At 39.0% G+C, this 14611-nt stretch overlaps 1 protein-coding gene across 5 annotated transcripts in view; it reads left to right on the top strand.

Moving 5' to 3' along the window:
* The window catches only part of C5H7orf57 (chromosome 5 C7orf57 homolog), a 36403-nt gene that overhangs the window by 2597 nt on the left and 19195 nt on the right, over positions 1–14611 (top strand). For all 5 annotated transcript variants that reach the window (XM_071215050.1, XM_071215049.1, XM_012521872.4 and 2 more), the window contains exon 3: positions 663–848. In XM_071215050.1, the coding sequence (XP_071071151.1) occupies positions 663–848 (186 nt within the window). The remainder of the gene's footprint in view (positions 1–662; positions 849–14611) is intronic.

Genomic DNA, 14611 nt, shown 5'->3' with positions numbered 1-14611 from the left:
ATGTCACGAACCAGAATTTAGGAATCTGATCTCTACGCCCTGAGCTGCAAGGCCACTTAGGCACCTGATTACTTTGTCAGGCCTATCACCAGCTTCTCTGCTCGAGGACCCTGTCCATTGGGCTCAAATCAGGGTGGAGTGGAAGGCCAGAGAGCAAGCTCTCCTTCATATCCCCCTCCTTCCTTCTCCACACTACTGCACCAAACTCTCTCTCCTTGAAACTTCTTCTCTGTAGAAATCCCACACCCTTTATCTATTCTCACCAATGTTTGCATTTACACGGAGGCTACTTGAGAATTTCCAAGGAAGCCAAACTCAGTCAATTTAGGAGTCTACAATGGTTTCCCTAACATGTAGTTGCTCTGGCAACGCTACAATTTCTCCTTCCCTCCCCGCTCTCTCTTTTCTGTAACATCTGAAACTCTGGTTCTAGCTGTTTAATTCAATGACTGACTTACTGAGGGGGTTATGATTCATTGCACAGTATTCAAAAGAGCAAAAGAGGAAAACGTCTTCGCTTGCCCTTAATTGTCTTGTCTGCTCAGGACAGTCTTAGGGAGTAGAAGACATTCTCACTCACGCGTCTTCTAGGAAGTGCACCTACCCAAACTGTGACACAAATGTGCATATGACAACACTGACTGGCCTTCACTCTTTTCCAGATTGGTATTACCATCTTCCAGCAAAGCGCTCCGAGAAGGCGGTAGATGCCCCACCAGCCTCCCAGATCCCAGGTCTCAGCAACGGGGGAGAATCACATAATGGGAATACATTTGCAACTCGCAGATATTGGATAAAAGAAACAGACTCAGAATATGTCAAGCTGGCAAAACAAGGCGGCAGGCCTGGTAAACACATTCATTTGCTTTGCTGACTCTCATTTGAGTGTCTTAGTTTTGTGAAGAGGAACGGTAGGGTAGTTTTCCCCTGTAATTTAATTTCCTCATTATAAAGATATTACTACAAAAATTGTAAGTTTTGCCCAACACCTTTGGAAATGTAGGTGGTTATTCCTTTCCCATCTGTACTGTCAGCTCTGCTGTGTATAATCTTCAGTGAGTTGCTCATTTTTAGGAGATGTTAAATCAAATGCCCCTTGAATTCAAGAAATTGGCTTTCTGGAATTTTTTCCTGAATGATAACTTTAAAATGACTGACCCTACTTTATTTTCTAATTGCAAAGAGAAACTGGAAGTTGTCTCTTTCAACGGGGTATCTGTTTTTGGACTCTTTTTTTTCTTAATTAGAGAAGTTGTAGGTTTTTAGCAAAATCATGTAAAAAATATTATTACTACTTGCATTGGAGTGGTTCTTTTGTTACAACTGATAAAAACACATCTTTATAATTGTACTGTTAACTCTAGTTCATGATTTTACTTAGGGTTCACTGTTTGTGTTGTGCAATCCCATAGATTTATTTTTAACATTTTTAGTCTAATAACATATTATAACTTAAAATTTCCCCTTTTAACCACATTCAAATATATAATTAGGTCTGTTAATTACATTCATAATGTTGTGCTACCGTTACCACCATGCTTTACCAACAAATAGGGAAAATTTTACTTCTTCTTTTCCAGTTTACATCCCTTCAATTTCTTTTACGTGCCTAACTGCTCTGACTTGAACTTCCAGTACAACGTGATTAATATTGGTGGCGTTGCATCCTTGTCTTATTCCTGATCTTAAAGGGAAAGCTTTCCATCTTTCATCATTAAGTATTGCGTTAGCTGTGTTTTTCATATATGCACTTATCATGTTGAGGAGGTTTCTAACTATTCCTAGTTCTCTAAGTGGTTTTTATCAAGAAAGGGTGCTAGATTTTGTCAGCTGCCTTTTCTGTATCAATTGAGATGATCATAGGGATTTTTTCCATCATTTTGTTAATGTGTTGCATTACATGAATGGATTTTCTTACGTTGAACCCCCCTTGCATACCTGAGATAAACCCCACTTGATCATGGTATAATTCTTTTATGGTGCTGTTGGATTCCAGTTGCTAGTTATTTGTTAAGGGTATTTTCATCTTATTTTCTTACAGGATATTGGTCTCTAATTTTCTTTTCTTGTGGTATTTTTATCTGGCTTTTTTTATGAGGGTAATGTTGGTCTTGTAGAAGGAGTTAGGGAATGTGTTAGGAGTGTTCTCTCCTCTTCACATTTTTGGAAGAGTTTGAGTGGGGTTAGTGTTAATTCTTCTTGGAATGTTTGGCAAAGTTCCCCTGAGAAGCTGTCTGGTTCTGGGCTTTCCTTTGTTGGGAGTTTTTGACTACTCATTCAGTCTCTTTAGTAATTATTGTTTGTTGAGATCTTCTATTTCTTCTTGAGTCAGTATAGGTAGTTTGTCTGTTTTCAGGTATTTGTCCATCAAGGTAATCTAATCTGTCAATGCACAGTTCTTCATAGTATCCCTTTTTAGTCCTTTTTGTTTCCATGGGGTTGGTAATGATGCCTCCTTTTTCATTTCTGATTTTAGTCACTTGTGTCCTCTCCCTTTTTTTCCTTTGTCAGTTTAGCTAAAAGTTTGTCAATATTCTTGATCTTTTCAAAGAACTAATATTTGGTTTTCTCATTCAATTTTTTAAATTCTCTATTTCATGTATCTGTGCTCTAATCTTTATATTTCCTTCCTTCTTGCTTTGGGTTTAGTTTGTTCTTCATTTTCTAATTTTTCCAATTTTGAGGTGAGGTCCCTGATTTGAAATCATTCTTCTTTTATAATGTAAACATTTAGAGCTGTAAATTTCCCTCTCAGCACTGCCTTTGCTGCATCCCATAAGTTTTACTATGTTTATTTTCAATTTCATTCACTTCAAGATAATTCCTAATTCCTTGTGATTTCCTTTTTAACCCATTGATTGTTAAAGAGTATAGTAATTTCCACATATTTGTGAATTTTCCATTTCTCTATCTGTTATTTCTAGTTTCATTCCTCTGTAGTCAGAGAAGATACATTGTATGATTTCAGTTCTTTTGAATTTATTGAAACTGTTTTGTGACCTAAAATATGGTCTATCCTGGAGAATGATCCATGACACTAAGCATATATATTCTATAGTTGTGGAGTGAAATATTCTATATATGCCTGGAAGGTCTAGTTGGATTATAATATTGTTCAAGTCTTCTTTTTCCTTACTGATCTTCTGACTAGATGTTCTATCCATTATTGAAAGTGGTATATTAAAGTCTCCTACTATTAAGGTAGAACCATCTCTTTTATCCTTCAAATCTGTCAATATTGGCTCCGTATATTTTGGGACTCTGCTTTCTGGTGCATATATATTTGTAATTGTCATATCTTCTTATTGAATTGACCCATTGTCAATATATAGTGACCATCTTTGTCTCTTGTAACAGTTTTTTACTGAAAATCTATTTTACCTTGTATTAGTATAGCTATCTAAGCTCTCTTTTGGTGACTACATGCGTGGTGTATATTTTTTCTATCCTTTTCTACAGACAGCATGTAGTTGGGTCATGCTTTTTTTAAATCCATGCTGCCAGTCTCTGACTTTTCACTGGAGAGTTTAATCTATTTACATTTACAGTGACTACTGGTAATTCAGGACTTTCTTCTGCCATTTTGCTATTATACATTTTATAACTTTTTGTCCCTCAATTTGTCTGTAAATACCTGTTTCCTTTCTTTGTTTCATGTTTGTTTGTTTGTTTTTGTATTGTACTGTATTGAATTCCTTCTCATTTTTATCTGGATGTATTTTACATATATTTTCCCTGTCGTTACCAAAGGGTTAAAATTTAACATCCTAAATATATAACAATGCTATGTCAGTAGCATTTGCTTCCTAATTCCCTCCATCCCACATCTTTTTTGTTCTAATTTCAAATTATATCATTGTACATTGTATGTCCAAAACCATAGATATATCATTCTTTTTATGCATTTGCATTTTAGCACCTGTAGGAAGAAGTGGAATTATATACAAAAAGTACAATGCAGTCATACTGGCATTTATTAATTACCAAAATGGTTACCTTTACTGAAGGTCTTTATTTCCTTTTTAAGAAAAATATTTTATAATTTTAAAGAAATTTTATTTATTTATTCCTTCCCCCCTTGCTGCTTGTGTGCTGTCTTCTCTCTGTGTCCATTTGCTATGCATTCTTCTGTGTCTGCTTGTCTCCTTTTTGTTGTGTCATCTTGCTGCACCAGCTCTCTGCAGGTGCGGGCCATCAGCTCTCTGTGTGTGCGGGCCAGCCTGCCTTCACAAGGAGGCCCTGGGATGTGAACCCATGGCCTCCCATATGGTAGATGGGAGCTCAATTGATTGAGCCACATCTACTTCCCTATTTTTAAAAATTTTTTAAAGATACTGAGATTACATAAATGTTGCATTAAAAATAGAGGGGATTCCCATATGCCCCACTTCCCATACCTCATACATTTTCCACATTAACAGCATCCTTCATTGTCAATGCCCCATGAACACTTGAACACCTTTATATGTTTTATAGGTATGCCCCAGGTGAACGTCCTCCCGGGCACCCCCATCCCTGACACCCTGCACCAGTGCTCCTCCCCTGTCATAGTCGTAATTCTTCTGTCATCCAAAATGTCTTCAAACCTGAAACCAGCAAAATGACCAAATGCAATTAATAAGAAAGTGAAATAATAATGATCGTTTTAAAAATAAGAAATAAAATACAAAAATTTTAAAAAAATTTTGGAATAAAAAATTATTTAAAACTATAAAACTAAATAAAAATTTTTTGACCTTATATCTTTCATCACTTTAAAGTCTGTTGTCTTACATGTACAACGATATTTTCTTCCATTAATTCCCCCAGTGTCTTATTTTTTTCATTTTGTCTTCAAAGAACCTTTAGGTTACAGAAAAATGATGTACAGAATATAAGGGATTCCCATATACCCAACATGCTCCCCCTCTTCCCTTTCCTCTATTAATAACATTTTACATGTGAATGGTACATTGGTTACAGTTGATGTACAGATACTGAAACATTGCTACCAACCATGGTCAATGATTTACATTATGGTTTATATTTTGGACCATACACTATTGTGAATTTTGATGAATTTAACATGGCCTGTTTCCATCACTGTCCAAGATCATGTAGAACACTTCCATTGCTCCCCAAATGCCCCATGTAATGTCTACTCTATTCCTCCCACTCTCTCCCCTCAGGACCGTGGCAACCACCACACTTCACTCCCTGAAGAACAAGAGTCTTAGTTACTTGCAACAACGTTGAGGACTTGACATACTGGCCTGTCCTCCCATATAAGGCACTGCTCATGCTGTCAAGAGACTCCCACCCCTCTATTTGAAAACATAGCGGGCCTCCCCAGGATGGGAGTCCACCACCTTGCCACTCATTATGTAGGTCCCCACCCACCTGATATAACTCACTATAACAAGAGGACCTCTCACACACTCCCTAGAAACCTACCTCAGGTGTGCCCTGTCCTGAATGTCCCCCACATCCAACACCCTAAACTAGTAACCCTTTCCTGTCATATTTGCCAAAAGAAAATTCCCAGTGTTGAAATTTCAACCACACACATGCAAATCCCCATAGCTTACCTGCTCCCTCCCTCATCCCTCTCCCCAGTTCCGTGGACAGTCCAAACCCCCACCCTAACCCCCTCACAAACCAGCACTGTCCAGCCCAATGGCATCGCTGCACCACTTTCATACCCATCCACTGCACAACTATACTCTTTCATCTTATCATAGATTTTGCCCATTTGGACATTGGCTCTCATCCTTCTTCTCCCTGTCACCTGTAAAACTATCTTCCAGACTCTATCTCTGTGAGTCTGCTCAGTTTGCTTAATTCATATCAGTGAAGTCATGTAATACTTGTCTTTCAGTGCCTGGCTTGCTTCACTCTGGGTTCAGGATTCATCCATTTTATCCTGTGTGTTAATACTGCATTTCTTCTTACAAATGAGTAATATTCCATGGTATGTATATACCACAATTTGTTTATCCATTCATATATTGATGAACATTTGTATTGTTTCCAACTTTTGGCAATAGTGAATAATGCTGCTATGAATATTGGTGTACATATATCTGTTTGTATCCTTGCTTTCAATTCTTCTGGATATATACCCAGCAGTGGGATAGCTGGATCATATGGCAGTGCTATAGTAAGCTTTCTGAGGAATTGCCAAACTGTCCTCCACAATGGCTGCACCTTTCTACATTATGACCAGCAGTGAATAAAGGTTCTTATTGTTCCTCCAAAACCTCTCCAACACTTGTAGTCCTCTGTTTTTTTAATAGCTGCCAGTCTAAATAGTATAAGATGATATCTCAGTGTAGTTTTGATTTGCATTTCCCTATTAAATAGTGATGTTGAGTATTTTTTCATGTGCTTTTTAGCCACTTGCATTTCTTCTTTGCAGAATTGCCTGTTCAAACCATTTGCCCAATTTTTAAATGGGTTGTCTTTTTATTTTTGAGGTGTAGGATTTCTTTATATATGCTGGATATTAGGCCCCTATCAGATATATGGTTACCAAATATTTTCTCTCTTTGAGTAGGCTGCCTTTTCACTTTCACTTTCTCAACAAACTCCTTTAAGGTACAAAAGTTTTTAATTTTGAGGAGGTCCCATTTATCTATTTTTTCTTTCATTGCTTGTGCTTTGGGTATAAAGTTCATGAAACCATTTCCTAATACAAGAGCCTATAGATGCTTCCCTACCTTATCTTCCAAGGTCTTTGTGGTCTTGGCTCTTATACTTAGATCTTTGATCCATCTTGATTTGATTTTTGTATAATATGTGAGATGATGTTCCTCTCTCATTCTTTTGGATATGGATATCCAGTTCTTCAAGCACCATTTATGAAGACGCCATTTTCTCCCAGTTGAGTGGGCTTGGTGGCCTTGTCAAATATGAATTGACTGTGCATGCAAGGATCTATATCAGACCTCTCAATTCAGTTCCATTGGTCAGTGTGTCTTTCCTTATGCCAATACCATGTGGTTTTGACCACTGTAGGTTTGTAGTATGTTTTAAAGTCAGGTAGTGTGATTCCTCTGATTTCATTTTTCTTTTTCAATATGTCTTTGGCTCTTCAAGGCCCCTTGCCCTTACAAATAAATTTCATAGTTAGCATTTCCAATTCAATAAAAAATGTTGTGGTAATTTTTATTGGGATTGTGTTAAATCTGTACATCAGTTTGGGTAGGATAGTCTTCTCAATGATGTTTAGTACTCCTATCTGTATTAGTCAGCCAAAGGGGAGCTGATGCAAAATACAAGCAATTGGTTGGTTTTTATAAAGGGTATTTATTTGGGGTAGGCGCTTACAGATACCAGGTCATAGCATAAGTTACTTGCCTCACCAAAGTCTGTTTTCACATGTTTGAGCAAGATGGCTGTTGACGTCTGTGAGGATTCAGGCTTCCTGGGTTCCTATGGGCTCAGCGCCTTTGGTTTCTCCACAAGTCAGCTGTAGAATATCAGGCAAATGGCTCTGTTTCTCTCCCTGGGGCTCCAGCTTAAGACTTCAGCATCAAACTTCAACATCAAAACTCCAGCATTAAAAGGCTTTAACTCTGTCCTTGGCATGCCTTTTATCTGTGAGTCCCCACCCACCAAAAGATGGGGACTCAATGCCCTACTGGCACAAGAGGTTTACATATTACTTAATCAAGGAAACCTATGAATCCAATATAATCTAATATGCCTGGAGGAAAAGATCAGTTTACAAACATAATCCAATATTTATTTTTGGAATTCATCAATAATATCAAACTGCTACACTATCCGTGAACAGGAAATATTCTTCCATTTGCTTAGTTCTTCTTTGAGTTCCTTTAACAGTGTTGTGTAGTTCTCTGCATTTAAGTCCTTTACATCATTACTTAAATTTGTTCCTAGGTATTTGATTCTTTTAGTTGCTATTGTAAATGGAATTTTAAAAAATTTTCTCCCCAGATTGCTCATTATTGGTGTACAGAAATGCTGCTAATTTTTGCACATTAATCTTATAACCTTCTACTTTACTGAACTCATAAGTCTGAGAAGCTTTGTTGTAGATTTCTCAGGGCTTTCAAGGTATAAGATTATATCATCTGCAAATAGTGAAATTTTTACCTCTTCCTTTCCAATTTGGATGTCTTTTATATCTTTTTATCATCTAAGTGCTTCTAACACAATGTTAAATAGTGGTGGTGAAAGTGGGCATCTTTGTCTTGGAGAAACCTTTTAGGATTTCCCCATTATGTGTGATGTTAGCTGTGGGTTTTTCATATATAACTTTTATTGTGTTGAGGAAGTTTCCTTCTATTCCTGTCTTTTGAAGTGTTTTTTATCAGGAAAGGGTAATGTATTGTCAAATACTTTTTATGCATCTATAGAGATTATTGTGATTTTTTCCTTTTGCTCTGTTTGTGTGGTCTATTACATTGACTGATTCTCTTATGTTGAGCCATCCCTGCACACCAGGCATGAGACCCACTTGGTCATGGTGTGTGTAATTCATTTGATGTGTTGTTGAATATGATTAGCAAGTATTTTGTTGAAGGTTCATTAGAGAGGTTGGTCTATAGTTTTCTTTCTTGTGGTGTCTTTGTTTTGCTTGATATTAAGATGATGTTGGCATCATAGAATGAGTTGGGCAGTGTTCCCTCCACTTCTATTTTTTTGGAAGATTTTAAGGAGGATCAATGATAGTTCTTTCCAGAATGTTTGGTAGAATTCACCTGTGAAGCCATCTAGTCCCAGCTTTTCTTAGTTGGAAGATTTTTGATGACTAATTCTATCTTGTTACTTGTGATCGGTCTGTTGAGTTCATCAGTTTCTTCGTTTATCACTGTAGGCTGCTTGTGTGTTTCTAGGAATTTGTCCATTTCCTCTAAATTATCCATCTTGTTGGCATATAATTTTTCAAAGTATCCTCTTATGATACTCTTTATTTCTGTGGAGTCAATGGTGATATCCCCTTTCTCATTTCTTATTTTGTGTATTTGCATCTTCTCTTTTTGTTCTTTGTTAGTCTAGTTAAGGGCTTGTCAGTTGTATTAATCTTCTCAAAGAATCAGCTTTTGGTTTTGTTTATTTTTTATAGTGCTTTCTTATTTTCAGTTTATTTCAGCTGTGCTCTAATCTTTATTTCCTTGTTTCTACTTATTTTGGGATTAGTTTGTTGTTCTTTTTCTAATTCCTCCTGGTATGCAGTTAGGTCTTTGATGTTAGTTCCTTCTTCTTTTGTCATACAGGAATTTATGGCTATGAATTTCCCTCTCAGTATAGCTTTTTCTGTATCCCTTAGGTTTTGATACATTGTCTTGTCTCTTTCATTCATTTCAAGGTAGTTACTGATTTTTTTTGTGATTTTCTCCTTGACCCACTGTTTGTCTGAGAATTTGTTAAATTCCATATCTTTGTGCCTAATCTGCTTCTCTGCCCCTTACAGATTTCCAGCTTCATTCCATTGTGGTCAGAGAAATTACTTTGTATAATTTCAATCTTTCTGAATTCACTGAGAGTTGTTCTTTGGCCTAGCATGTGGCCTATCCTGGAGAATGATCCATGTGCACTTGAGAAGAATGTATATACCTCTGTATTTGGCTGTAGTGTTCTGTATATGTCTCTTAGGTTCAGATCCTCTAATGTATTATTCAGGGTCTTTGTTTCTTTGTTGATTCTCTGTCAAGATGTTCTGTCTAATGGTGATAGTAGTGTATTATCATATTTATAGAGGCATCTATTTCTCCATTTAGCTTTTTCAGTGTTTGCTTCATGTGTTTTGAGGCACCCTGGTTAGGTGCATAAATGTTTCTGATTGTTCTTTCTTCTTGAAAAATCATCCCTTTTATTAATATGTAGCTAGTTTTTTTTTTTTTTGTCTCTTAAATAGTTTGGCATTTAAAGTCTATTTTTTTCTAATATTAATATAGCTACTCCCACCCTTTTTTGGTTATTTTTTTGCAAGTAAAGTTGTTTTCCAACCATTCACTTTCAGCCCCTTGAATCCCTGGGTCTAAGGTAGGTTTCTTGTAGACAGCATATAGATAGGTCATACTTCCTTATCCATTCTGCCAATCTGTGTCTCTTGACTGGAGAGTTTAATCTATTAGCATTCAATGTTATTACTCTCAAGGAATTACTTACATTAGCCATATTTTCTTCAGTTTTATGTATTCAATGTGTTGTTTTTATTTCTCTTTTTATCTTGAGAGTTGTTCTTACACTCTCCTCTAACTCTCTCTCCTCTTTTTTCCTTTCAACCTTCAGAACTCTTTTTAGTATTTCTTATCAACAAACTCTCTTAATTTCCATTTATGTGTGAATGATTTGAGCTCTCCTTCATTTTTGAATGCCCGTTTTGCTGGATAGAGAATTCTTGGTTGGAAATTTTTTCTTTTAGTACTTTAACTATGTCATAGCATTTTCTTCTTGCCTCCATGGTTTCAGATGAGAGATCAGCACTTAATCTTATCGAGCTTCCCTTGTCTGTAATGGATCTCTTTTTCTCTTGCTCCTTTCAGTATTCTTGTCTTGAGCACTGGACAACTTGACAAGTATATGTCTTAGAGCAGGCCTGTTATGACTTATACTGTTTGGGGTGTGTTGTGCCTCCTGGACATGGATGTCCATGTCCTTCAATGGAGTTGGGAGATTTTCAGCCACTATTTCTTCAAATACTCCTTCTGTCTCCTTTCCCTTCTCTTCTCCTCTGGGATGCCTCTAATGCATCTGTTTGTGTGTTTTGTGTCGTCATTCAAATCCATAAATCCCTGCTGGATTTTTTCTGTCTTTTTATCTATCTATTCTACTGTCTGATTACAGTAGTACTGGCTTCCACTTGCTGATTCTTTCCTCTGCCTGTTCAAATCTGCTGTTATGTGCTTCCAGTGTATTTTTGATTTCTTGGATTGTGCCTTTTATCACCATCATATCTGTTATCTTTTTATATATGTTTACAGTTTCTTCAGTATGTTCTCCCAGTTGTTTTCTTAATATCCTTAATCTCTTCCTTCACTTTATTAAGTGAAGTGATTCATGATACTTGTTTGTACATCTCTGATTAATTGTTCCATGTTCTGCATCTTCTCCTGTTTTTCAGTTTGTTCATTGGACTGGGCCATGTCTTCTTGTTTCTTACTATGGCTTGTAATTTTTTATTGGTGTATAGGCATTTGTTTATCTTGACGGGTTTATTCAGTTAATTAGCTTCTCTTTCTACTCTAGGTTTTATTTTGTTTTTGTGTGTGTGTTGTCAGGTTCCACTTTGACCCTTCATTCCTCCTACTCTATTTCCTTTACTGTTGTCTATGTTCCCTTGACAAAGAAAATTAGGATTAGAGAAAAGGAAAGAGATAAGAAGATAAAAAAAAATAGTAATAATAATAAAAGGTAGAGGAGGTACTGTATAAGATTTAGGGAAAGAAATAATTAACACAATAAGAAGTACACAGGAATAAGAATAAAAGAGTGGAACATAAACAAAGAGATTAGAAACAAAATAGAGAAAAATATATAGAATGAATTAAAAGTATAGACTGATGAGAAGAGAGAAAAGGAAAAGGAAAAAAAAGTTAAAAAAAATGTAGAGAAAAAGAGAAAAAAACAGAAAAACTGAAGGCCAAACAAGAAGAGGTGGAATGAAAAAACAATAGAAAACAGAAGATAGAAAAATGAAGGAAAGAAAAGAAACAATGAGGTAGAAAAACTTGGCGTAAGAAAACAAAAAGAGAAAGAAAGAATGGGGAAATACAGCAAACAAGAAACAAGACAGCAACAACTAATTAAACAAAAAGAAGAAGAAGAAGCCACAGAAAAACAGCCATCCCTCCTAGACCTCTAAGGAGCTTCTCAGGCTGCTGGTATGCATCAGTCAGTCACTCTGCAGTCTACCCTCTGCAGGTTTGAACTCGGTTTTAGTGAGTAAAATGGGAGGGAAAAAAAAGGAAACTTAAAAAAAGAAACATCCAAGAAAAGGTAATACAAAAAGAATGTCCATGCGATCCACATAAAGTATCAGCTGGATGCCTGTAACCCGGTGGATCGCCTCTCTAAGAATCCCTGGGAATTGATCCAGGGACCTCCACATTCAAGGGAGGAACTCCTCCCCTGAGCTTAACTGCCTCCTTAGGTTCCTCAGCCTTCAGAAACCTATCCTCAGCCTTTCCCTTGGGCAGGTTAGATTCCCAGCAGTGTGCCATGTCCTGATGATTAGGCGTCTGTCTGTCCCTGCCCCCTCTCTGGTAATTCCTCTCTTCACCTGGCCGTGAAAGCCTGCCTGACGAGATCCCCCTCCCCTCTCCCTGGCAGATCAGGGTCCCTTCCGAGATTCACAGGGGCTCAGGTGGCCAAACTCACGGCAAAGAAACCCCTCTGCACCCCCCCAGAGTCCTCTTCCTCCCGGCGAATGCCCTCACATGGATCGAGTAGGGGGCCTGGGGCCACCCACTCTGCTTGCCCTCCAGGTGGGGCGTGTGTGCAGGTTCCAGCCACAGGGGCCAGCAGCTCCCGGATTGCCTCTGGCTTCGCTATCTTTCCAGCACCCAGCACCTTCCCGTTCCGTGTACATCCAAAGCACCTCCTGCAGGTAGGCGCCCACCTTCTCCAGCTCCCTTTGTGCGAGGGCCAGACACTACCCATGCAACTCAGCGCCGCTTTCCCAAACCCTCTGCTGTCCTACCTGGAGAGCGGGTAGAACAGGACCCCACCCCACTGGAGGCTAAGAGAACACCAGCGGGACCGTGGGGAAAGTCTGACCTAGGGTGGTAAATTAGACCAAGTATTGTGTCCATATAAATTTCCTGATTTGGGTAATTGTACTATGGTTGTGTAAGAGACTTTCAGGAACAGCTCAGCGAAGCATATAGGGGTCAATGGTACCATGTTTGAGACCTGCTTCTAAATGGTTCTGGACGCAACGACAATGGTAATAATGAGAGAATGGGAGAGAGAGAATGTGAGAATACGATAAAACAAATATGATAAAAACTGAACATCTGGGCAATCTAGGTGAAGGGTATGGGGGAATTTATACTATTCTTGCAACTCTTCTGTAAGTCGGAAGATATTTTAAAATAAAAGTTAATAAAGGACCGGGGCCTGACCCATGATAAGACACCAAGAAAGGTTAGTTGTGCTCTGCTGGCATCGGGTTGCTGTCTTAGTATCAGCAGAACAGTCATTTGCTGGAGCCAGGGGAGGGAAGGCTGCAGTTCCTGTCCTCTGGGGCTGGCTCCCAGGGGGAGGGGCAGCACTGGTAGACACCCTCCCCCCAGATCATTCAGAAGGCGCTTGCACCCTGCTTCTCATCTGGAGATCTGGAGTGGGGGGCAACTCTGTAGCTTCTCCCAGAATCGGCTGTCGGGGTCAGGGCCCCTGAGGGAACCTCTCTGAGGTTCTGAGAGCCCCAAACGGCAGAGGAGAGGGAGGGTCCACCGTGCTCAGCCGCCGGAAGATCTGGAGGATGTGCCTGAGCGGTGTCAGCATGGGGGGAGCCACAGCTCAGGGTGCTTTTCTGGACCGTGGAGAGTGGGGGTGGGGGGGCGGAGTGAGATGAGCCCCGCAGAGGGGACTCTGCCTCAGGAGCAAGTCCTGCCCACCACTGACCGCCCTGGCCTGAGGTCCTGTGAGACCCAGATGTTGGGGAGAAGGCGGCCAGGCAGGGGAAGAAGCCAGGACTGGCCGAGCGTAGCCTGAGTCAGCTGAGAGCAATCTGGAAGGGCTGGCTCGACTGGGAGTGTTCCGCCATTAGGTGGCACAGGGGATTAGAATGGAAATGGTGTGGCATTATAAAACAATAAGAGAGTTACCTTCTTGCTCACTTGAGGGTAATGAGCTAAAAATCAGGGCTCACCAGATTAAAAAAAATAGGTTGTTTTCAATATTCCTTTGGTCCTTCCTTAACAAGTTAGCTTTCCAGAAGTTTTCAGCAAATCATTTGCTAGGGAGGTAGCTGGTGTTAAATAACAGGTGTATTTTTTGTGGCTTTGATGTATTCCCTAAAAAGCTGTATGTAAATCAAATGTTTGTAATCCTTAAAAGGATTACGTAAAGGACACTGTATAAAGGACATGATAAACTTTTCTAAAGTTCTTTTCAAAGCTAAATAGTTCTTGTTATATTTTGATGTTTTTAATGTGCCATGCTTTCTTAAAACAAAATATATTATTTTGTGTAGATTAACCTCCTAAGTTCAGATACACCTTGTCTGTCCTAAACCATCCATAAAACATAGAACAGTCTTTAAAAGCTGTAGAAGTTGCTTGAAGTTGGGTCCAAAGGTCAGGACTGCCTCAGTGGTCCCAGAAGCCAGGGTTCGAGTCGCTCTTTTGTTTTTAAAGTGTTTTTGCTTTGTTTTTTCCCCCAGTGTTTTATTTCTTTGCACCTTTTCCTGTGCTCTGGTTCCCCTGGGGACGTGGGTGGATGTTGGTGTGTCTGTGGAAGCATGGCCTTCCAGAGTGCTTGCCCTTCACAGAGCAGTCTAAGGCCACCAGGGCTCTGCCCTCGAACGCTCCGGATGGGCAGGGGTAGGCTAGCTCCGGTCCGCGTCTCCTGTGAAAGGCTTTAAAGGAGCTTTACCTGATGCATTAGTCAGCCAAAGGGGTGTGATACAAAGTCAGGACTCTGCTGGTTTCATAAAGGG

The sequence above is a fragment of the Dasypus novemcinctus genome, chromosome 5, assembly GCF_030445035.2.
Source record: "Dasypus novemcinctus isolate mDasNov1 chromosome 5, mDasNov1.1.hap2, whole genome shotgun sequence".
NCBI classification, from domain to species: domain Eukaryota; kingdom Metazoa; phylum Chordata; class Mammalia; order Cingulata; family Dasypodidae; genus Dasypus; species Dasypus novemcinctus.
The sequence above is the reverse complement of the archived record's forward strand: the minus strand, read 5'-3'. Positions and strand labels throughout refer to the sequence as shown.